General features: G+C 35.4%; 1 protein-coding gene across 4 annotated transcripts; it reads right to left on the bottom strand.

The window, feature by feature from the left end:
- Positions 1–6236: 6236 nt before the first annotated feature.
- Positions 6237–26280, bottom strand: EFHB (EF-hand domain family member B). 4 transcript variants are annotated; one of them, XM_083825102.1, is made up of 14 exons: positions 26215–26280; positions 25532–25594; positions 24480–24623; positions 23247–23427; positions 22645–22755; positions 20493–20622; positions 20029–20112; positions 18218–18285; positions 16705–16859; positions 16131–16338; positions 15548–15751; positions 13831–14012; positions 8199–11699; positions 6237–6776 (listed from the first exon to the last, which is right to left on the bottom strand). In XM_083825102.1, exons 1-13 carry the CDS (start codon positions 26257–26259, stop codon positions 11544–11546), a joined length of 1731 nt encoding a protein of 576 aa, XP_083681228.1. In that variant the 5' UTR covers positions 26260–26280; the 3' UTR covers positions 6237–6776; positions 8199–11543. The 4 variants fall into 4 exon arrangements, with proteins under 4 accessions (XP_083681228.1, XP_083681227.1, XP_083681226.1 ...); XM_083825101.1 differs by lacking the exon at positions 26215–26280 and adding an exon at positions 25865–26010 and having other exon boundaries at positions 8187–11699; XM_083825100.1 differs by lacking the exon at positions 26215–26280 and adding an exon at positions 25865–26010.
- Between the last annotated feature and the right edge of the window lie 31 nt (positions 26281–26311).

The following is a 26311-nucleotide window of genomic DNA, read 5'->3' as shown; positions in this document are numbered from 1 at the left end:
CCAAACAAAGACAAAATACTCATTCAGTTGAAGTTGCTCTTTCAGCTGAAATTTTAATTTTTTCACTGACCTTTAGAAAAATGTTAAAAAAAAAAAAAAAAGCAGCAGCAAAACATCAGGCAACATGGTAACTTCAGGACTGTGACTTTATTTTCCCCTATATTAATCATAAAAAGTGACACTCAAACAAAGAATTGAGATGTTGGCTCAATTTCTTGTCCAAAATTGGTTATGACACTCTTGCCCTTGCTTCCTATTCACTCCTTTTAAAGCAGAAGTTAAATTCAGGAGCCCTGCACGAGAGTTACAGTATGAATCACTGAAAGAATATGAGTAAAATAATATGAAGACCTTACATTGCTTGAAATGTCTCTTGCCTTTGAGTGCCTACATTTCCAGGTACTCTGTCAGGAAATTTAATGGCCTTTACTTTTAGAAAATGCTGATAGCCTATCCTTTGAAATACCAGACCTTTTAAAAGAAGTAATTCAAGTGGGTAATTCAAAAAAAAAAAAAAAAAAGGAAAAAGAAAAAAAAGCACTCCAGTTCTTTACCTAAAGGGAAAAAAAAAAGTTGTTTTGAACACAGGACAGTTTTTATACTTCATTCTCTCATCTCTATGGTTTTAGGGTATTTCTTTTGGCTTAGAGGGTTAGAGTTAGGGTTTTATTTGCAAAAGAAATTTGTCAGATGAGGACTTAGAAGAAAAAAATACTATCAGGTTTTGCTTAATAAAGGAACAATTACACTGATTTCCAGCTCAACTTGTTTTGTTTTCATTTTGCTTTCTGCAGAGAAAGACAGATAGGTTTTAATATAGCTGAAACTTAAGAGCTGGAATTGCGACATTCCCCAGCTCTGTTCCCCTGTTCTGCAACAATTCTTAGGAGTAAGTGTTTATTATTTAGTATTTAGTCTGTTATTCGGTGAATTGGAGTATATTTTACTGTGAAGTAAGTTTAGCATTGAGAAGATATGAGAATCAAACAGAAAAGACATTACCAGGATGTGTTCAAGCAATAGAGTCACTCATTCATTACTGAAATTCCAGTTACTGAAAATCCTGTACTTAAGCATTACACAGCCAAATGATTAACTAAACACGTTTGTTACCAGGGTATCAGTAGTAAAATATGATTAATGATTCTAAATTTTTTAAAAGTCATTTTTCCATTCTTTTAGTCCGAAGGTGGTTTATATTATGGCTACTTCAATAAAATTAAAAAAAAAAAATCAATCAAGCTTTTTGTTTGAATATTTCTCTAATATATACACTCACTAATGATTTTTCCCCCATAATTGTTAGGTTGTTTCTAACCATTTTTGCAATACTAACATCATGTGGCTTTTGGAGGTCCTTTAAGGCTTTTTCTATTTTCTTTTTTTAATGCCACACTAAGCATTCACCATGGCTGCTACATGTCAGCTTACAAACTTACCATTAAAGGGACTTTTTTTTTTTTTTAAATATAAATTTCCACTACTGTTTATATCAATAATAAAATGTGATGCTCCCTGAAGATCTCTGAGCTATAAACTAAGGCTACTACAGATAAGAAAATGCTAACCCTCAAAGACAAAAATATTTCCAACTCCATCTGCATAAGCAGTTCCATGTTGGTTTAAAACTTGTTGAACTTGACTGAAAATCTGCAACATGTTAAAATTTGCACAATGAAATCTCAATGAGACTCAAGTCATACAAATACTATAAAAAAGATGATTAGTAATGTGTCTGTATGGAAGGTTAAAAAGCATGATAATGCATTTATTTACACATTAAAATACTTGGAAAATTTGTTTCTGTCAGAGAACAAGGTTATATGAGCTCACAATATTAAACAGCCACAAATTAATGTTCTTTAAAATTCAGTACAGGGAAAGGAACATAATATACTCTATTATTCAATTTACTCCTATCATTCAATAGAAATGAACTATGCATATATCACTTGACATTATTCAGAAAACACAGTGTTAAGCTATTCTATCCTTCAGTTAACAGCTACTATTTCTATTCTGAAGTCTTTCTCTGCTGGATGCTGTTGCCCTGCACACTCTATCCGACACAGCTGAACAACCCAGGAGCTGTATTTCTTTCCTGTTGTGGAAATACGAGAATGCCCCCTACTGATGAAATTATCACTGTTTTTGCCAAAGCTTGTGATATTCCTTAATTCAGAAGGGATGTTACAAAGGGACCCCTCAGAAGAAAAACAAAAATCCTATATTATTTTCAGCCAAAGCAATATTCAAACAAACAAACAACACAAAGTTACAGCAGTAGATAATTATAGGTTTTAAGTTTCTAACTTTAAAATTTTATATCAGGAACAAGGGATTTTTCACCCTGGCTTCCCAGTACTTCTACTACCACCTAGTAAAAATAATATTTAATAATACTGCAGATAGCTTTGAATCACAACTCATTATGAGCAAATGTTGACCCAATATTTTGCTACAAAGTAGGGCCTTTGGTGGAAAAAGAAAATGTCGTACAGCAAACTCGCAAGTAAATTAATCTTGAGGAAAAATATTTTCTTTATTGTTGCAATCTGATTTATGCATACATGGAATGCACAAATGAAGGATGAGGACAGAAGATAAATTAAGTACTGAGCTTGGAAACATCCCACCAACCTCATGTGCTCAACTGATGCACCAAAAGGGTTTTTAACCTTTCCTTGGTCTTTGAAAATCAAGAAACATACTTGAAAACTGAACTGCCATAGAAGTTCATATCTTTTTTTTCCATTTAATATAAAGGGTGCCTTAGGCAAACTAGCCCTTCAATAAATTGTCTACAATTAAGCTACAGGAATACAGATTTTGTGCTTAACATCACCAACTATCTTATTTCATAAATATATTTCTATCAGCACATTTCTAATTAAAAATGCAATATATTCTTGAATGATGGATGAAAACATTTTGGACTACTCATAATTCCCAGATAACATTATCCTGGAATTAAGGATGTGACAGATATCTAGAAATTCACAAAACTTGGTTGCTTGTCAGAAGTGCAAGGAGCTGTTGCAATTCCAGGAAAATTGAGTTAATGCAATACAACGTATCCTCCAACTTGTATGGAACACTACAAAATATTTAAGGTAATCGTATTTCCACATCACCCTATCAGCAGAGCAAGGCAAAAATCAATATAGTGACAATTCCCAGTTAAGAAGATTAAAATACTATAGTTATTGCACAGCTAACAACTTAGTGAAGAATAATGATTTATGAGCAAATTTCTATAATCATTCAAGATAAAGAATCAGCAGAATAAATTACTGTAGTTCATAATGAGTCATATATAAGACGTACTCTGGGTCTTGACAGTATTTCTTCGACATATCAAGAAAAAGTAAGAACAATATAAGGAGACAGTCCTTTTATTGCCTTCACTTGTCTTTAACTAATTAGGTGACTGACAGAATTAAATCTCTTGTATGGAAAATTCTTGCATGATTTAATATGGGGGAGGGAGGACGTAAGGATGAACCACATTCTGTAGAAATTTCTTTACCCCCTATTCTTCTTTCTCTTTCCCTCATTTCATCCAATTTTCTCCACAAAATAATCATTTGCCTAACACAGAATGATTCCTCCCATGCCTTTTGGGATAAAATATTGCCTGAATATCTCATGTGTCCTCTATGTTAGAAATGAGCACTTTCTATTTGGAAAGTGCAATACTGAAATTCAGGACTTGCTTTTCAGTTTAAGAGCTGCTAGGTAACTAAAGTTATAATAATGAAATAATTTTAATCAAATATGTGCAATATATAACACATCCATTACTTCTAGATACTTCTAAACTCTGATTATTTTGTTTCACTACACCAATTTATAATTGTACTTATGGTTATTAGAAGCATAGCTAGACATGAAACAACTATGATATATAACATCCTGTATAAATGTCTTTTGAAAAAAGTGCAGCATATTCCTTCAAAGTCATTTTGATGCAAGTTTTTTCTTCTATTGGAAAAGAAAAAGTATTCCTTTTCATGTATCACTTAGTTCTAATATTCACACCCTTATTTTCTTATTATTTTTCTCTTTTTTTTTTTTACTGGAGCAAAGACAAACAGTAGAGAGCATTTCCCTATCTACATTTTTTTTCACTGAAGGAATAACCCACAGAAACAGCACACAAAATTTTAGTTGCTTTTCTTTTCATTCCAAACAGTTGCTTTCCCCTCCATCAATTCTAGTAACTAGTTAACCAGAAGGAGAATTTGAAATGACTTTTGAGGTCTTTCAAGCCCCTGGGCTCAGAGTTCTTCAATTCATGCAAAGCTCTGCTCTGAATAGCACTCTGCTTGTGAATGAAGAAGCAGTAAAAAGAGAGGTAATCAGCACTCACTCGAGCCATGCCCAGTTTTATGAACAAATGTTTGCCATGCTGCGTTTTATTCAATATCATCTCATTTCTTTTTGTTCTCAAATAAGACGGATAACCATGGCATTGGAGTACTGTTAGCACATCTCTGACCACTGTAAACGCTATTATAGGCTGTGTGTTCCTACTGTCCTCAATATTATCACTAAGTAAATTATCTGAACTGGAAAAGCTGATAAACACAATAAATGGTGGGAAATGAAGCAAAATTGAGTCAGTAACGAAGTAAAAGTACTTTTTGTGACAACATGCTCCGGCTAATGCTATTGTTTCCAACAATTTAAAACAAAAAAAAAAAAAGTAACTATTATTCACATGGGAAATACTTGTTATCATACCTGAGCTTTTCCTTCTGATCTTCTCCCTCTGTTACAGGTATTAGGTTTCATATTAAAGCAGCATTAGAGATGAACTGTGTACTTAAGCAATGATGAATTAAACATTGATGATAGTTTAACAAGGGTTAACTGGTTTACTTACCACCTGTGTGATTAACTTCAGAAGACAAAAGATGGATCTGTGACAGGTAATTACATGCCTGCATGCATGCAGGGACAGTTGCCTACTGTTTTAAGTTGAGGGCTGCACTGCTACAAATGCATTTAAAACCTGTCCTAAAAAAAATGGAAATGTGAGTCTTTGTCTCCCTGTCCATAGAATGAGGACAAAAGCAGACTTAGAAAAAGCTATGAGTCATATTACTATTTTCACTGTAATTTAAGTCCAGTTCAAATGAGATGACAACCATTAGCTTGTTCTTTTCTTAGAAAATTTTTATACTGCTTTCTGTTCTACAGACACAAAAGAGATGCTTATTTCAGAAGTCTGGCATCCATTCACATTTGGCTTTTACTGGTACTGTGCTTTGAGCAAGTCATCCTACAAATGCTGTGTTTTGTTACCCATATAAATCCATTGGAATAAGACGACCAAAAAAATACAGAGAGAGCATCATTCTACACTCCCACTGTGATTCAACAACAAAAGAAATGCTGGCAGATAGCATCAGCTTTGGCCCCAGATCAAGAGACCTGCCCTTTAAAAAAAGCTAACAGACTGAACCTGATCTTTATTTTCACAGGGTTAGCACAAGTTTGTGTACTAATCTGGTCCTATTGTTGCTGTAAGAGGTAGCTAGATCTTCTTGCTGAATTTACGCAGAGAAAGAATTACATCTCAATATAATAAACACCTCTCACTAGCAGTTTTAAACTTTGCCTTGCTTTGTGTACCATAGTGACATTTGAACAGAGCATTTATTAAAGCAAAACCAGTTTGATGATCAGCTTCATCTTCCATCCAACAGCCCGAAAGCACTTTTTGAAAGAAAATGGACTGACTGTCCAGGTGTATTAACTGAACCAAATCCTGTTTTCACAACTCACAAACTGGAATCAAATCCACCTGACTCCGTGTATTTGCAGCAGAAAAGCAGGTCATAGGGGACTATGTCTGCATTAAGCAGACAACTGTGTTTCACAAGGGTGCTCCACTAAGCAGTACCTTACTCAGTCCATACAAACCACCCTATAACTGTACAAGACATCCCTGCAACTACCCTTGCCTCCATGCTCAAAATGTAGTAGTCATTACCCAGAATCATCAGGGAAAATAAGCTAAGACAGGAGAAAGCTCCCACCTGCCAGTTTTAAATCCCTGTTCACTGGACTTCAGAAAAGGTACTGCAGAATCATGAAAGCTTCAGAGAAAAGTAACATGCCAAATGAAGATTTTGAAATACTCTGTATACAAGAAATCATTAAGCAAGCAGTCCCTCGACTGAGGAAAAATATATGATACCCTATAAAAATCAAGAGTGCCACTGACGGTGTTTACAAGCTGTTTATTGTTTCTTCAAATAGAATAAACATTTTACATCATAGTAAATCCTCACTTTAAAACACACAAAGGAGCTAGATTTTCTGTTTAGTGTATTGCTAAAGCTATCAAATTCCGTACCAAAACATGTTGTAGAGGCTGGAGTATCACAGTTCCAACAGCAGACTGGGTTAAGTTCATTACGACAAGTCTGTTGAAGATCACTGAATATGAAGAAAATATATCCTTTTCAAAAAGGCTCTGGAAGTTCAAGTGATTGAAGCAATGGGAGATTACTAGAAATAGCATTTTTGCCCTGAATAGCCGTGTCTTTGATCCCTGAGCTAGACAGAGCTTTTGGGCTGCATGGTACAGCTATTCTTTATATTCTGTAATATTCATTACTTACTAGCAAAAGTTAGCCCTAAATTTTGTTATACATTCAGCCTTGTCGCTCTCCTGGGGATGGGGGGAAAGGCACAGAAACACACTTCTAGTCAAGTATTACAGGGGATTGCACATGCCTCTTTCTACCATCTCTTGAAGAATGCTGAGGAAAAAAAAAAAAAAAACACTTGTGATTTACTGTTATCTTTTGAAAACCCTTCTGCTCTTATTTCAGTCCTTTGCTTCACCTCAAAGTCAAATCAAAATCTGACATTGTCTAGAATCTACAGAAAATTTGAAGGCTTATATAAAAGTCATTTCTAGAAGTGTTCCTAAGATACTCCACTGCCTGCTCTTGTTCTGGTTGTGTTGTAAAACCTTTCCTAGTAAGTACATACCTCAAGCAAGATTTATTTTAAGATGCAGAATATACAATCCCTCTTAATAAAGGAAGAAATACTTGACTGGCAAAAGCTACGTGAATATAATCTCTCAGTGATACCCAAGCCTTCCACTTCTTTCGGATCAGGTCTTATTTTTACTGTTTTAATTTCCATTTAGCTACTGGAACGAGGAGTGAGCTTTGAAAACATGCGGAATACCTCCAAGATTTACTATGGAGGTACCGTCGAACTTGCCACCTAATCTACAGTATAATTTCAATTCACACCTGCATATACTTAAAATCTGAGGAATATGTATTTTCTGTGCATGTGACAACCTATTTGGAAATCACAGGAACGTGGACCTAGGATATATAAGTTTTCTAGCTACTCCAAGCTGCTCAGAGAGACCACATGAATTTGGCAGAAATCAACAAGAACATCACTTAGAAAACTGGAAGACAAAGAAGACTGTTTTAACCTTTCCCTGTGCAGATTAATACTGGTCAAAGAAGCCAAAATCTTTCCTACGGGTTTGCATAATCTATGTTGGCATTTTCAAAAATTAATACAGTTTTGAACAGTAATAAAGAAATACAGATCCTATCCCTACCACATTGCATTTAGTGGTTCTTTGGCATGCTCCAAATCCTAACCCATCTGTTAGAGAAGCATTCTGGCCATTCAGCAAGGTAAAACCACACAGGCAGATGGTACCCAAGAATACACTATCAAACATAAATAACCGCTTTCTAAAGAAATACCTCCTAATGCAAAACACCAACTAATTAAGCCATACAAGTCATTCCAAAAACATCCTACCTATTCATATTTGTTAACAAGACAAAGACTTAAATTGTATTTCTGCGCACTTTGCCCCGGTAATCAATTTTCTGCTTAGACAACGATTTGAAGTATTCACAGCAAAAAAAGTATTATTATCATTTCGTTTACTACATAAATAATTAAACAGTTGTTTTAAAACTAACAACAAGAACAAAAAAAGGCCTTTCACTCATGAAAATGAGCTCCAGGACTAGGAAATTTACTTAAGTCAGGTAAATCACTGAAATCGGCAATTCTCAGTAATTTTACTTACTGGGAGGAAAAAAAAGTTTAAATTTTTTAATCCTTGTAAGACATATATTGATGTTACATAGTAATAGTATTGAGGCAAGATCTACACTTACTTGTACACTTACTTGTAGATTTCTGTGAAACAGTGGATTGGATTTTCTAGCATCCCAAACATGAGTCATTGCACAGCAGGATTTTTTCCACTAAACAATAGTAAAGAGAATAATTGAGTCCAGCAGCTGCTTTACATAGCAGAAGTCACTGCCAAATGCCACATTAACTGTAGGCTTATCTATGCTAATATTCACATTTAGAGATTAAAAGTCAGAAATATAAAAATAACAAATAATTTTGCACATTCAAATCTTCAGCCTTATCTTTTACAGGTTAGTGTTTTCCACTATTGAAAGTCAGTAATTCTGGCATGGCTTTTTGGGGGAAGAAAATTCTCCATAGAAGGAAAAAATTCCAGCTCTGTCACTGGAAAACAACACATTTGCTCTAAGATAAACTTAAGAATTCACTTGACAACACCAATTAAAATGCATTATTTAATAAATCTGCTATTCTTTGGACTACTATTTGTGGTGACACACAGATAAAATGAATGGAGAGAGAGCATATTAACATCTGAATGTGCTGTGTATTTTAGCCAGTGCCTACTTTTAAGAAAATTATATGAAGAAAATTTGGCCAGATTTTTTTTTTTTTGCCCAGACACTTACCTTTATCAGAATTTTCTGTTTACTTGTTTTGTCTACAAAATCAACATACTTACAATCCCTGTTGTTTTGTAATGTAGCTGTTAACAAAATATATCTACCTGAGTGCTAAATTTGTGTGTTTGTTTTTAGAATGCATGTTTAAGTCATAGTGAAGGTTGTTTTGCTAACCATTTCCAGAAAACCTTGCCTTGGATATGGCCCATAGGAACCACAAAATCATGAACACAACTTGGAGCTTTAAAAGTTTATAAATGTATCTTTGAATTCATACATGTTGTAAAGACAAAAATGAAGTATAAAGATCTTCACGAAGACTCTGTGCATAAAGCATTTAACAAAAGGAAACAAACAAAAGGATTCAGAAACTCCACAGAATTAACTGGCTGTGTCACAGAAATTAAATCTTTCAGAGGTCTCATAAGCATGTAATGGAAAACAACAACCTACAAGTAGAATTTACAGCTCTGTGCAGTGATTAAGCCATTATTCTCTTTACTTCTATAAAAGAGGTAAGTTTAGGTGAGCAGCACTTCCAGTACATATAAAATACAAACTCAGAAGGAAACCTTTAGTTTGAGGTCAGAAACATAGTTTCAAGAAAAGCCAAAACTGGTCTTTTTTTTTTTTTTTTTTTTTTTTTTTTAAGTATTATGATTATTATAGACTTATTTAGCTGACTGCCCAAGAACGATGTTAAATCTGTTTCACTGACAAAGGAAAATATTCTACTGAAAATAAAGGAATGAAAGGGGGCATCTCTACAGTAGATCCAAAAATATGGTATACAGTTTTTAGCTGCTGAACAAACAAAAATCTCTTCTATGAATATTCACATCTGATTTTTTCCCCCATTTTTCTCTGTAGTAAGCTTAAACTTTTCACCCAAAATTTTCTATTGAACAAGAACAGCAACATGTTCTTTAACAGTAATTCTGTCTGATACTTTTGGAATTGGACCACATGAAGGCAAAGGTTTCTTCCCTCCTACCTTGTATGAGCAGAGGAGCTCTAGGGAACTGCACCGAGGTGGTTAAATCCTGACGCAATAAATGCAATTTTAAATTAGCAGTACATTCATCTTTCTGTCATGATTTCACTTCAGATTGTCAGTCTGCTTTCTGCACACTTCCCAGTGCATGCAGAGAGATCCAGAAGGATGGGAAGGCAAGGCAACAAAAGTACAGAACAACTTTCATTCACAGCAGGAAAGATTTCCACTACCTGCTGCTCCCTGGAGATACCAGAAAGCACATTTTTTCTACTTGATGCAAGACAGCTACTATTAAAATTCTGCAATAATAATTAAAAAGATGAGTCACTGAACCCTTTGTTGCTAAAACTTCAGAATTACTTGACTCAGCATTTTCTGTTGTTACTTGATCCAGAAGGGAGATGTTTTTGTACAAACCGGTAAATTACAAACTCCTAGAAAATCAGTGAACGAGTAAGCTCAACAATCACAAGTGCTAAGTGAAAAAAAGCAACACAACTAAATTTTAAACTGACGTTACACAATCATTCTTAGTATTTAAAATAAATACAACCTTCACTTACATTTGAGAACTTGGTAACAATTTTGGCCACCAACATTAAATAATTCTTTAAATCTTGCTGTTGTAACATAATGGAAGCACTGATAGGTGAGAAAGCAATATTGTTCCTGAAATCCTGTATTCTATTATCACATTGGGCAAGGATTTTTCTTTTAGATTTTTTTCAATTGAAAAAAAAAATCTAAAAGCAATTATTCTCACTGCCAATACCAAACACTTTCCATTGGTTTCATACCAAACTCAGTAAAGTAGGTAAAGAATGAACACTTCAATTCACAGTTGCAGATTTTAGTATTATTTACTTTCCATTGTTTATTCTTACTTTACTTCATAATATATTAATTGGGATTTCCATAGTGATTCACAAGGCTTCATCTATGATCACTATTCCCAAGAAATTGCACTAGCCAAAGGTGAACAGTTAGCACTCTGAAAGACCTCCTAAACTTCTCTGACTACTTAGTCTGTATTTTTATGTAATATGCAAATATTCTTCTAAATATCCATTCTTTTTTTATTGTGAAAATTCAATACTAGTACCTAATAGCCATAAGCTGGGATATAGAATAAGAACCCTCTGCCGCACAATTGGGCATTTATTTTTGCACTTAACAGATTGATTCTTATGGTGTCTTCTTCATGAAAATGCTTTAGCCCCACACCCACGACCAAGTATCTTACTGTAAAGCACTTTGTCACACGGATTTTTAAACACATCAAATAACACCCTAGACAGTTCTCTGTTTGCTACCATTTTACTGACGAGGAGTTATAGAACATTAGAAACAAGGGTAGATGTTTTTCTATGATAATTATCTTTAAGAGGTCTTCCAGAGAGAGAAAAATCCTAAATGCAGAAGTGTCCATTTCTAAAGTATTATGATTTAGACTTAGAAACAATGTTTTAAAAAAAATGATAAAGAATGTAAGACAAAAATTTGAATTCCTTTCACAAACATGTTGTACATGTATCCTCTTTTGTTCATACGGATATCGGTTCCTAGTAACTGCAACTAGGGCAGAAACATTTATATAAATTTGCGGTGAATGCAGTATTCAGAAAGACAATAAACAGTGAACTCTAGTTATATAAAAACATCCTATTTAAAATGTTTATTGTATTCAGCACCAGAATTATGACTGATGTCAATTTAAACATATGCATCACACGCACACAAAACAATTGCTAATTCTAGTCTTTGGGCGTTGCATTTATCTCATCCAGTATATTCCTGACATTTTGTATGCAAACCTCTTCGTTCTGTTGTTTCATACAGGCTTGCTTCCATATCTCTTCAAATCTTTCATCTGAAATGTTCATACCAATGTTGCGGAGAATTTGTGCAACCTACAAAATAATACAACTCAAGTAATTCCGGCTGGTATTTTCTTTAGAGTCCAGCTTTTACATATATTGGCAATCAATTTGCCAAAGAATATTCTTCCTCTCTTAATTAAAAAGTACAGACCACATCCTGCATCCTTAACAAAAGAAGTTCCCCCCATTTAAGTGAAACAATCTTATTGGGATGAAAGCTGTAGTATACAAAACTGAGTTCACTTAATAATGTTGAAACAACTTCAACATTGAAAAATCAAATATAGATAACACTGTAGGGACCATAAAGAACTACATGTTCTTGTAACTCATTCCTACTATATTAAAATACAACTCTGTCCCAGCTCATCAACAGCCATAAAATAATCACTGACTAAACCACTGACGACTGAGTGCACAGACAGCTTAATCTGGCCCTTACCTATTATCAACATGATCATGTTGCATATAAATTACACGCTACTACTAAGTTAAATAACTTCTATTCTCTTCAATAGAGTATGATGAATTCCACTGAAGAAAACAGAAGGCCCTTCAGACACCCTGACTATAAAGCAGTTTCTTTAAGCACTCTATAAAGCATCTCTTCATAATACAAAAGAAGAGAGTTCTCATTCATTTCTACAGGTCATTTCAAAAACTGATAGTATGACATGATGTTGGGTTTTCAAATAATTTAGTTAGCTATTACACATTTGAAAACATTTAGTTAGCTACTACACATTTGAAAATATTAATGTTCCATATCAAAATACTTAAGTGTCAGCGATAGTCTTTTGATTTAATCTATTTCATGAGTATTGGGTGATTTAACACACTCAAAGATGGTTCAGTACTGCACGCTGTATAGCCTATATAGTCTACAATAGAGTATGACATCTCAGGCCACATTATAACTTCAGAGAAGAGCTCTATCTAATGCTTGACAGGTATAATGGGCTTCTCAATGAAGCATGAATTCTATTTACTGTTAGCTATATTCTGCATGCATGGATTTCCTGCTTCAGAGCTGGGTTATAAAATGGTAAGTGCTCACGTTCACGACATTCTGACAAGCCATTTTACAGATATTTATAGAACATGACAATACAACATTTACTTCTTCAGCCACTAATTAGCAACACTCTTCTGTAAAACATATACACAAGTTTCAGACCCATTTCCTTATGACTGAATATTTATCTAATAAAATGACTAGTAGAGATGGAGAGGTTGTCATGGCTTTTTTTCATTTTAGATTGGAATTTTTTTTTTTTTAGCATTGTCTCATAAATCATATTTCAAATGATGAATCTTATAAATCATATATCTTCAAATAATGATCTCTTAGTATTTTTTTTTCATTAAAAAGCATAGAAATAAAGAAGTCAAGCAGTAAACAATACTGAATAAGAAGCAAAGTTCCTTCCACTTATGACTGAAGAACTCTGGGCTGTGAGATGAGTGGTAGCAGCCCACAGAGATATCAGATGGAAAAAATTTAGTAATTTGCCATTAACAAAACTTGGGAGTTTGAGGGAAGACAGCCTTGGTAAAATTTTCCACTGAAGATTCCTGTGTGATAGAAACTAGTTTTATACAGGCGTAAAATTCTTCCTTTGGGGCTTTTTTTTTTTTTTTTTAAAGACTATGTATTCTATCTACTTATAGAATCATACAATAACGTCTGTTGAAAGAGATCTCCGGAGTTAATCTGTCCAACCGTATAATCAAAGCAGGACTAACTTCACCATTAAACTATATTACTTAGGTCATTGCTCAGAAATTTGAATATGTCCAAAGATGGAAATTTCGCAGCTGCTCTGTTCTTCTCACATTGCAAAAATGATGGAAGACAGGCTGTGAAGCCCTAGATTAATTACCAACCCTCATTCAACACAGCATTTGAGCACGTGAGTAATAACATACTTCCTTCTATTACCTAAGGAAGTCAGATCTCAATAAAATGAAGATCAACCATCTTTATGAATAACTTCGAATGTGAAGAGTATATATTTTTCAAGTGTCTGAATGGATATAAAGAAAGATGGCAATGTTGGAACAACAAATTTTACAACTTATTTAATAATACAGCTTTCCACTCCCACATGGCTAGTATTACATTTGTCTTGGAAGAATATTCTGAAGAAAAGTACCATACCTCTGCCTTTGGTCTTGTTTTAAAAAAGTCTTTTTCATACACCCCCTTTTGACTGAAGACAGAAGGGAACAATAATGCATAAGCATTTGCCTCATCACCATAATTAGTTCTGTCACTGATGCGGCGAATTCGAGGAGCAGGAATATCTGAACGAATAGTTGGAATGCCACACACTGGATAATCTATGGAAATCAATCAATAGATAATATGGAAAAGCCTATATGTAAAAATACTGCCAGGGAGGATATAACATTTTGCATTAGATGAGAGCAAATTTGATGCTTTGTCTACATAGCTTCAAGAGTTTCCTCTTCTTCTCTTTTTTCTTATTTTTAGAATTCTTATCTCAAACTACATCATGTATCTTGAGAACCGGCAATAGTGCAATAATATTGGAGTACTTCAGTGAGAAACATTTTTAGATGATTCCAAGATGATCTCATCCTAAAATTACCACCTTAATTTCTCAAAAGCATAGAATCATGGAATGGTTTGAGTTGGAAAGGAGTTTAAAGATCATCTAATTCTGCACATACACACAACGGGCAGAGGCACCTTCTCCTAAGTCAGTCTGCTCAAAACTTCATCCAACCTGGCCTTGAACACCTCCAGGGATGGGGCATCCACAACGTCTCTGGGCAGCCTGTTCCAGTACCTCACCACCCTCATAGTAGAGAATTTCTTCCTAATGTCTGATCTAAATCTACCCTCTTTTAGTTTAAAGCCCTTTGTCCTGTCACTACTCTCCCGATCTTTCCTATAGGCCACCTTCAGGTAGTGGAAGGCTGCTACAAGATCTCCCCGGAGCCTTCTCTTCTCTAGGTTGAACACCCCCAGCTCCTTCAGCCTGTCTTCATGACCAGAGGGCTAGAGCACCTCTCCTATCTTTGTGGCCCTCCTCTGGACTTGCTCGAACAGGTCTACATCTTTCTTACATTGTGGGCCCCTGAATTGAATACAATACTACAGGTGAGGTCTTATAAGAGCAGAGTAGAGGGGAAGAATCACTTCCCTTGACCTACTGGCCACCCTTCTTCTGATGCGGCCTAATATACAGTTGGCTTTCTGGGCTGCAAGCATACATTACCAGCTCACATTCAGTTTTTCAAACAGTCAACACCCCAAAGTCCTTTTCTGCCAGGCTGCTCTCAACTCACTCATTGCCAAGCCTGTTCTCGTGCTTGGGATTGCCCTGACCCAGGTCAACTTCAAGAAGGCCAAGTAAAACGTCCTGCGTAAGGTTCATATGGGGCCACTTCTCAAGCCTGTCAAAGCTCTAAATCCTACTGTCCTTGTCACCAACAAAGATGTTAAATAATACTGGTCCCAGTACTGATGCTCTAGGAACACCTCTTGTCTCTGGTCTCCACCTGCTCAGAGTTGTCGACTGCATCTCTCTGAATGTGACCAATTTCTTATCCACTGAGCGTTCTATCCATCAAACCCATGTCTCTCCAACATAGAGACAAAGATGTCATGTGGGACCATGTCAGAGGTTTTGCACATCTAGACTAAATTTCAAATTTTGAATGGATTATCCATGCCAAACATACAAGCCATGGCAACTTCCAAGCCACAATCCTAAACAAACCTAGATTAGATAAATTATTTCATTATTGTGCATCAGTAGTACCAGCACCAGCATACTCTTCAAACCTGTTCCTGATTTTGCCTTAAATAATGCTTAGAAGTGAGAGGTACAGTCCACTGTACTTACAGGTTGTTGGGAGACCACCTACTACAGCATTATACTGAGAAGAAGTTGTTTGATAATCTGCAAATACACTGTCTGTTGGTCTTGTAAGTGTTTTTGGTGTCTTCTCTGAGCTTCCTGGTGCTTTTAATACAAGATCTTCCTGCTTCAGCAGTGGTTCATCATCTGCATTTGTGCCAGACAGAGCAGGAACATTTATTTTATTCCCTGTAAGCAAAAATTATGGAACAGACAGGATTTATTATCAGCACATTACAAAGGAACAGATAAAAACAAACAAACAAAAAAAACAACTTTGCTTGAATCCTTGAGAAACTATAAAGTAGATGACATAAAATAATTAATCTGCATATTTTATAATGATTCTTGGAAATTTTTACTTTCTCCAAATGCAGCAAAATTCCTGGGTTCTGAAATACATTTATATCTAAGGTTCTCCTATCTCCTGCTACCACTGGCTGGCAGGAAAGGACTCTCAAAATCCTATTCTTCTAAAGGAGCACCTACTCTACTTCAGCAGGGTCCTTTCAATAGCTGTTGTAGGAACAAGATCATCCACGCAGTTTTCCAGTATTAACTCACCTACCTTTTGTAATTATTTTTTCTTCAAATTCTTTAACAGCCATTTTGTCTTTCCAGTTAAGAAAGTTTGCAAACTCCAGATAACTGATCAGACCATCTTTATCCAAATCACAATAGTCAAATAAGGAATCCAAGAGCTCATCGTCTAGGTTCAGATTAAGCTGAAAACAGGACTTCTGCAGGTCATCTTTGTCTATCATTCCATCACCATTCTATTATAAATAAAACAGTTGTTACAACAGCTATTATAAAAATGTTCCAACATACATATCCAGCTACATTATTTTAGACGAGTAATATTGCTGTTTTTTTACACTGCCACACTGACTTTTTTCTAATCTCAAATCACTATTTGCATTGAAAATTATTAATTATTCTTGTGTTCAGATTTTGAATTTAAATTTACTCATGGTTTCTTTTTGTGCTCAGCAATCTAATTGTACATCTTGAGGCAAAACCAAGATTCGTTCTGAAAGTCAGGCATCAACCATTCCATTATTACTATGTTTCTTCATGTCTGTATCTCCATGACACAGAAGAGCTAATGTCAAACTTTTTTTTTTTAAAAAAGCACTAACCTTATCATAATGCCTAAATGCTTCTAGCAACATATCAAAATTTTCATAGTTAGCTTTCTTCAAACTTTGCCGAACTGCAGCTAGCACAGCTCTCTCTCTGTCTTTACCACGGAGGAACTCACTTGGAGCCCTACAGTGAAGAAGATCGCCAACTCCTATAAAAAATAAATACTTCCTCAATTAGTTGCACACATAGAGAAAATGGACATTTTTTAAAATGGCTTGGAGTCTTGAGGAGAAGAACTTCAGTTTCAAGATGCTGATTTTCAGCACTGCTGAACATTTGACATGGCCATCCAAAGATCAAGAGGTCCACACGATGATTTCACTACTCACATGCAGTTAACCTTGAACATTTTGAAACATCTTAATATAGCTTCACAAATCCATTCATTGCTTCCAAGAGTTTCTGAGAGAAGTAAGAGTTATTCTATGTCCAGGTAGTTAAGAGCAAAAGAATATGTATTATTAATCTATCATTTCAAACCTGTCGTGTTACAAGATACTTGCATGAACCAATGGAAAATTCAATGTAATATTTCAAGTACTTATATATCAGTGATTTCTAAAAAGACAAGGTACTATTTTTGTGTTATTCTTCCCATTTCATATGTATCCTAATACTGTTAGGTACTTTCAAACACTTTGACACACTGATCTACAGTTTTTATCTAAGTCCTCACCATTACATTGAAGTCACTTTCTGGAGCACAATAAGTTAATTCAGAGTCCAGTTATTATATAGTAGTAGTTCATCTAATCCCATGCAAACAGGAATATGCATGCATTATTTTCTACTTGTTAAGAATGAATTTTAGCTGTCATTCTGCCTTCTTTTAACTTTGTTTGATCAGTTCTTCTGAAGTTCCTTATAGGGCAAGCATACGTACACATTCAACGTATTTAACTTTATTACCCTGCATAGTAAAGCATGTACACGGGCTTATGTAGAATTTAAACAAAGTTCTTTGGACTTGACTAATTAAATAATTTTGAGCCACTTACATTTTTTGCTTCTTAATTATTCACTGCAATTTCCAAGTCATTAGTAGTTACATTAAAATATCATCAATTCCAACAATTGCTATTTGAGTTGAGTAGCTTTCAAAATTTCACCATAATGAAAATGAATCTTTTTTATTGTTTTGTCTCTCTACCACCTTCAATAAATTCTTATTTTTCTCATTTATTGTTTGTTATTTTTACTCTTTTTGTAGAAGTACTAGAAAAATCATTATGAGGAAAGACACAATTTAACTTTGTCACTTAGATGTCAATATGAGCTTCCTGCCTTCTTCTTTGCTTCCTGTTTCATTTCCATTCAGATACAGGGTCTTAAAAAAACAAAAATCCCCAAATCAAATTTTCTTTATTCCTTCTCAAATTGCCCCTCCAAAAATTTAGCGTTACCTCTAAGATTTTAGGAAAATTATTCACTACACAATTAACAGTAATTACTTCAACATCATTTCATCAACAAGGTAATATTTTATTCTGCCACTACAAGACTTACCACATTCATCTGGACGGAGTAACATTCCAAATGTATGGCCTGGGGGAACATTCATAGTTTCTGCTATACTGTCAATATGCACATTTCTTTGTTAATTGTAAAGTAATTTATTAACAGTAAAAATAAACCTTAAGCTATTAGTAAAGAAATGTGATTATCTGTTATATAATTAGGAATGATACATATAGTTCACCTGAAATTTTTTCATCACTACTTGAAGTTGCAACTGCAGAAAAGCATCCCTTTATAAGCCTACTTAGAACATTTGCTGCTAAACACAACCAAATGTAAACATTAGAAATGTTTAAAAAAGCAAAAAGCAAAAAAAAAACATTCTACTGCTAAAATATTTTTTCTATGAAAATGGCAGAAATAAGTGAGAAAAAACCCTTACAGCACACCTGTCAGATATTAATAATGTTTAGGCCAAACCAGATCTCCAACTGAAGCAATGCCTCCAAATAAACTACTTTTGGCGCCAGTGGGAATGTTTAATCAATCTCTGCTTTTTCATATGCAAGGTTGTATCTACAAAGAATAGCAACCAAGCCAATTTCTTCTAGAAAATTTGACCTCATTTTTTTTAAACAGAAAATTAAAATGCTGCTGTTAACATTAAAAACTTATTCCTTAATTTGAAAAAGAGTCAATATTCATTTTTGTCTGCATGTTTAATAATTAAAGCTTTGCTACATGAATCAGAAACCACCATCAAATTTGAAAAGTGTTCTTGCTTACAAAAAAAAAAAAAAACCCTACTGAGAGACGGAAGCACAGTAATCTAAATACTACTAGGTACAATTTTCTCTTATCATTATACATTATATCATGATGTAAAACTCACAAAACAAACTGAGCTTTGTATCTAACTGGTAATATTAGTGCTGGATTTGAGCTTGCACTGCAACCTAGATTCCCTGACTGATTACACTGCCTCATGTTGCTCACAATCCAGATCTCCTTCACATTAAGCACACCATGAAGGACACAGGAGAAAGTGACTCTCCCTACAGAAAGGGGAAACATTCACCTTCTATAGGTACCAAGGGCATAGTCTCCAGAGTCACTTAAGCCTGTGATGCTGAGCTTAAAATTAAATTTGGCTACCAAAGTCAATAATGTTTTTTGTGGGTCTCCAACTATACAGAAATACCAGGCAACTGCAAAGACAGCCTTTGTATACATTCAGTAGTACAGATACAGACAGCCGGTATACATTCAGGAACCCCAGACTTATAGCACTGCTGGATCCTGACCACCATTTGCCTTAAGACAACTGCAATGCTCCATAAACACTGTTTTGTGAACTTAAAAAACTGTTACAGATCACCTGAGGTTCATGAAGCATTGTAATGACTCAACTGAGATTAAGACATGCTGCTAAAGTTACAATTTAGTGTCATGTCCTTTTCCATATGAATACAGGTGATCTAACATAGATCACCAAATCTTCTGTCAGAGTAAGGAAAATGGTCAAGTCTCCAAGCAATACATGAGACATTTCAGTTCTTTCAAACCTTCCTAACTGCAAAAGACAAAAGTGTTATGGACGGTTTGCACTAATGCAAATCTGAAAAATTCAGATATAGACCATTTAAACACTAGAAGAACTTTAACACGATACAGCCTTTGTTAGTAACTTCCACACTTATTGGTCTACTTTGGGCAAGAAGAGTCCCTTCCTGTAACTGAGTGCTGCACTGGAAGCTCTAAACACAGTTATATTGTTTATCTAAGATCAAAAAAAGACATTGGAGACCTGGCATATAGGAGTGAAATTTTGTTCTTGGAAGGTATCTTTGCTTACTTACGGATCAAGGACTTTTCCAACCTGAGGTTGAAATTTTTCCTTGAAATCATCACTTCTTTTGGATACAATTTTTGCTGCTTTTTTCCTATAAAATTTGAAAATAATTCTCAAACAGTTGTTTAATAGTACTCAATAACTGCTCAATAACATTCAAAAATACTATATGCTAGAAGAAAACAGCAACTCTTTCACATGAAAAGCAAACTGAGTAATTGAGAAGTTTTGCTATTTCAAAAATCAAAGAGGCCTTTAAGTAATGTTAAAGAAATGCCAACTATTGCGCTGCCATACTATGGTAGAACTGATTTGGATAAATTATTCTGAAAAATACTTCTTGCATTTTCTATTCAGTTCGATACGGCTAACAAACCGAAGGACAGGATTGCAAGATGTAAAATTATATTCAAATATGAAGACTATTCTTTAAAACTCACACCTCTAACTAGTTAACTCATGGCAACTTACCATTGCAGATCACAGAGCCAATTTAAGGATTTGGATACATTTCGTCCATCTTTAAAGTGAGGGGTTTCTATTCCATACACAAAAGACTTGCTGAAGTTTGGTGAGTCATACTTCCTATTTATTGCTTCCCCTGTGGTGAGGCGGGGGGGGGGGGGGGGGGGGGGCAGGAAGGGGAAGGGAAACATTTTGATTTGTTTAAAATACTTCAGCAAGAAAAATATACTAATACACTAAAATAGATACCTTCATTCATAAAACAATAAATAAAAGCAAAAAACTAATTAATTCTTTTCAAAGACATAAAATTTGTGTAACACATGCAATACTTATTAAGTATTTAAGATTAATTTCATTGTCAAAAGAGAGGACAAAAGGCAACAAAAAAGCCTCAAAAACTATCCAAGTTATAAAATAGCTGAATATCCATTACACCTTCTTTTATGTCTGAATAAAAGCTAAAGACAAGTCCAACAGAATTAATGAAAAAATACCAGGTTGCCTAATCATGCAAACAAAAGCACCTTATCATGTCTGTACTCAGGCAGAAACATACATATATCATCAAATTTATTATTTGTTAAAAAAATAATAATACTAAAAGGAAAAAATATTTTTGATCAGCTGCACTTTTAGATATACTCGTTATATTGATTTCAATAGAAACATTTCCACTGACTTCACAGTAAACAAGACGTTACCCTACTTGTTTATGAATCTATTAATACAGCTTTGCCTGTAAAATGAAGTTTCACGTACTAGAATGTCACGTGCTTGTAGCCTGTTTACACAAAGTACTTATTTTTCCTATTCTTTCAATCAACTTTTGAAAAGAATTGCAGTTAAAACTTTCAAAAAAATATTCTTCATGCACACTTTTTAATAAAGGCTTCTTCTGGCTGTATTTCAGCATGGGATTTTATGTTATTGTTCAAAACTGGAACACATAGTTGAGGTATTTTTTCCTTCTACATAAACAGTCTTCCAGCTGCTCAGTTGGTTTGACCTCTCCATGATCCTGTGCATAGAAGTTATGAAGGAGACAGAAACAGATAATTCCACTAGAACACCTAATAAAGTTGGGGAGGAGGGGAAATAACATTACAAGTTTAACCAATTTAGAGCAATAGTACCATATTCTGCATGAGAAAAATTTCTCAGTGAGAGAACAACGTACCATAAATTCACTTCTCCATAAGAGCCTCCATATGAAGTTTACATTATTACTACTGAAATATTTGCATCACAGTTTCTTACGGGTTGGGCCACCACCTACAAAATTGTTGATACTAGCAACAATGAGCAATTTTATTGTAATGCCAATTTTATAGACCGGCATCGTAAGCCTAGCAGTGTAAGTGGAAAAGATGGAAGTGGGAAAAATAGAAGTGGCAGCAAAAGTAACACGTCCTGCGTATTTGTCACTCTGTTCCCGTGTAGACCTATGAGATAAAGGGTAACCTATAGTGAGCAGATCACTTCAAGCAAGTATAGCCTCCGAAGTCTGAAGCAGTGGAGGTAAAGACCGCTGGAAGGGCAGAGACCAAGACTGCAGGCCAGATGTGCAGGCACTATACTGCAAGCTGAGGAACTTGCATTCCAGAGAGACAGGCAGCAGCCTGAAATTCCTTGTAAACAGAGCTTGATGCTGAGCTCCCTGTCAAGAAGTCTAGGTGACCTGAAATTTTGTTTGGAACCTAATAAAACACAAAGGTATAAAGTACTGGGATGAGTTGGTCTTACAGTCTGTGGTCTAAACCTCAGATTGCTCTCCAAGGCATAGACAATGGCAAACTCACTAACCAACTAGAGCATAGAGTTTCTTCTTTCTTGGAAATAGTCTGCTTTTCAAATTGCACCCAAAAGAAATCAGTATTTCAACTCCATTATTAATCTCTTACATTACCTACTAGACCCACAATGAAGTGACCTATCATTACAGAAACAAGTAGCGTTCTTTCAGCTGTATATCTGATTTTTTTCACATCATTACTTTTTAAAATAATTTATATTGTATTAGTAAAGAAGTAAAAATAAATTGCTTATATCTCAAAAAAAAGTAATGCCCAACAAGTTTTGAAGACACAAAGAGGTTCAATCAACATTATTCATATTAGGTCTTTTTATAGGACTTCTTAATAGCCTTTGAACATACCTGCATAATAATCATTGTGCGACACAATGTACAGATCATGTCCTTTTCTGGTTTCTTTATCTACTTCCTCAAAAGTTTTTGGTGGATTTATAAGCTCCCCAGCTGGTGCATCTGAAAAGCAAGGAACATATATATATATGGGTTTGTTTGTTTTTAAATTTTAAACAATATCCTGTTAGAGAAGATGCTAATAATGTGGAAGTATGATGCTTCCACCAAACTAGAAAAGCAGTATGAATCTCACAGCATGATGACATGGGACTAGGTGTAGAATAAGAGAAACTGAGAGCCTAACTGTTGTGAGGAGACTACATGGTCAACACATCTGTTACTAGCTCCTATCTGTGGAGGAAAGTTTCACAGGTCAAGGTAATATCTTTTATTAGACCCAGAAAAAAGCCCTACTAGTTACAAAATGTTTTCAGTAGCCTGTTTGTTCATCATTACTGAAAGATACTAGTATATTTTTATCCATTTCAATACCTGTTATAATAAGTTTTCTATTAAACCAGAACTGTTGGAAGCATACAATATATGCTAAATATTAAATTGCAGGTTATCTCATACTTAGGAGAACCATTTTTAACACTAAGCTTTCCTACCTTGGATGATTTTTGCTCCGAATGTGGTATTAGTTATATCTAAGCCCTTAGGTAACATAGGAGATTGATCATGTGATTTGCCCAAGGGTGCTTCACGGTTACTAAAGTAGATTGCTTCTTTTCTATCTTGTATTTTTTGTTGAAAATTAGTTTTAGGAAGTGGATTTATCAATGTAGCTGCCTAAAGAGGTCACAAACAACACAAAAGGCAGAAAAACAAATTTTAATCGTTCACACATCAGTACGGCTACCCCCTCAAACACACACAAGAACAGCAGTTTGATATTAAGAGCTGCAATGAGATCTTAGATGATCAGACTGACCTAATTTTATCTACCAATTTGCAAAACAGAACTACATTGTGAGGTAAGGTCACTAATAATCAATACTATGTTAAATCTCCAGAAATAAAGTACATATTATAAAACAGAACTTTTTAATTTTGTGCAAGTTTTTTCCCCTTGTTGATAAACAAAATTTCAGACCGCAGCCTCTCAGAAAAAAAGTGTTTAAAAAATGTCAAAACAGGGAACTTTGATATTCTCAAGTCATTTTATTTTTCAGACTACCCATCAAAGTAATGGGGATCCAAAATAGGGTTTATTATTGACCTGCCAAAATGAATCAGCAAACTGTATTTACTAACACAATTATTATTTTTAGAGATCAATTATTTGAACAATAATTATGAGGTAAAAATCATCAATGAGCTCTTTGGTTGTTTGATTACATCTTAGAAACATAATTTGTGCGGACTACACACAAAATTGGCTGCCATATCCAAAATAGCACTTTTTATCTAACAAAATCATTTTCAACCCAAAAGTTAGAGAATACAGAAAAATTATGCTGAACTATAAGTATATTCTCAGATCATAGTTCTCTTGCTAATAGCTCAACAGATTTTACCTCTGTTGTTAGGAAAGAGGGAAGCAGAAAAATTGTGGGTAGAAGACAGTTAAATGTTGAAATGAAATGAATAATTCAGTAGTCACTGCAAAATTTATTCAACAAAAGTGATTGAACTTCAACTACTTTCCTTTTTCAATTATACTAACTAAATCTTATGAGTTGACCTCAGACTTCAGATAATTCACAGCAGCAGTGAAATACCACAAAGTGATCACTCAGCTACAAACCTTTGTCCCTGATCACGAAGAAATCAGTTGCTTTTACTAAGTACATTTTTAAGCAGTTCACTCCCAAACAAAAGGAAACAAGACACATTCTTACACTAAGTGAAGAACATGACTGTATGCCATGTGTCAAGTGAGCTGCAATGTCAGGATCATCTGCTCTGCCACAGAATATTCTTTCAACACCAGGAGCTGGATTTGTCGTATTTCGAAACTTTCGCACAATAGTTGGAGTAACGGGCTATATATAAGGCAAGAAAAAACAGTTTTACAGCAGTTTTCCATAAAATATTAATGAAAAGAAAACATACCACAGCCAATTCAGTGTGATTCCACAGATGTAAGAGCAAAATAGGAAGACATTTTAAGACAATAAAACATGCCTGCATTCCTGCAGATGTTAATATTCTGAACACAAGGTCTACACAGCCCAGCTTAAATTTAATCACACCACCAACAGAAGTCAGGAGAAAATGCCTAAGCTTCACATTTCTGGTTTAGGCTTTAAGACAAATAACAGCTTCTTTACATGTGTTATGTTACAAACTTCAGAAACATTCAATATAATTCACAACAAGTCCCTCATCAGCGAGTCAATTTCAGAAATGTTTTTAACCACTGTATTGTTTATTAAGCACGTTTAAAAGGAGAGCTGACACCATGGGGATATTTGTGTTTCAAAGGCCTCTAACTCTTCAGGGACACCAGGAAGGGCCAGTGGGGATCACAACTCTAACACAGCAGCCTTTATAAAGCAGAAGGTACTCCATCAGAAGTCATAATGATCACTATAATTGTATCAACAGCAAAAAAACAGTAAAATAATTCTCTTTAGTCCTGCCTAAGGAGGCATGTTGAATTTTGTAAAACATGCAGATGGAAAAATAACTATCAGAAACATTTTAGAATCCTACTAGCTTCTTTAACTAGCAGCTTCTTCCCTTTAAACAAAAACTATTAACATCTAAAAAAAAATGAAATTAGCAGTTTCTAAAGAGAAGGGAAAAAATTGCCGAGATTTCACTGATTATTTATAAAGGCAGCATGAACAGAAGTAACAGATTTAGGGCCTGTCTGTCATATAGACACAATTACTCATATGAAATCATTACAGAAGCTTAACAAGGAGCATCTGAAAAGCAAACTCACCCTAGGTACAATCTCAGTGAGGCAACGCGCAGCCGTATCGCCAGTTGGAAGCAACTTCCCTGCCTAAGCAAAACAACCGAAAAATAAGGTGTAACCAAGTCAAACTGGTCAAACTGGGTTATGACACCTCACACGAGGTGTTGGCGAGCATGACAGAAAGGAGCCCGTGGCTTTATTTTGGGGGCAAGCCGGGACCGCAGTGAGTGCAGCCCACCGACTGCCCCCGCTGCAACCGTTTCCCTCAGCCCACAGCCAGATCGTGGTCCTGGCAAGGCCCAGAAAGCGGGGGGGGGCAGCATCTAGGGTCCCCCCCAGCCCGGCGCTGGCACTCACGGCCGAGATGTGTGGAAACCTGTCTATGAACCGCCCCTCGTAGACCGGCCGCAGCGGCCCCGCCATGGCGGCATGGGGCCCTCACCGCTGGCCTGGTAACGGCCGCGCCCCGGGCGGCACCGCCGGCTCCTGCCGAACCTCCCTCACGGCCAGCGCCCGCCGGCGGCCTCTTGGCCCCGGCCCCTCGGGAGGAACGCTAATGCGAGTGTTAATTTGCCTTGTGGAAACGGAGAGGGATTAGCTCAGAAAAGCAGCTTTGGTAAACCCGACCAACTTTCCCTGTCGCTTAGAAGCCCAGCTGCTTTCAGAAAGCCTAGCTCACTCTCAGGTGACGCTTAGTAAATGCTCACTTTCCTCCCAGCAAAACATCTACATTTAATCACATCCTGTTCCATTCTGCATCCTCCTACGATGGCAAAGCTGATTTCAGGTAAACATACAGATCTT

Source organism: Anser anser (assembly GCF_964211835.1).
Source record: "Anser anser genome assembly, chromosome: 2".
NCBI classification, from domain to species: domain Eukaryota; kingdom Metazoa; phylum Chordata; class Aves; order Anseriformes; family Anatidae; genus Anser; species Anser anser.
Note: the sequence above shows the minus strand (reverse complement) of the source record. Positions and strands in the feature narration are given on the sequence as shown.

Bases quoted from the DNA above. Each gene is read 5' to 3' on its own strand.
- EFHB (XM_083825101.1), bottom strand. From the start codon at position 25,930: ATGGCGGGGCCGCTGCGGCCGGTCTACGAGGGGCGGTTCATAGACAGG. The intron at 20,623-22,644 runs GTATGTTCAAAG...GCCTCACCACAG, and splicing joins GCACAATGATTATTATGCAG to GGGAAGCAATAAATAGGAAG. The intron at 18,286-20,028 runs GTAAGTAAGCAA...GCATATTGACAG, and splicing joins GTTGGAAAAGTCCTTGATCC to TATAGCAGAAACTATGAATG.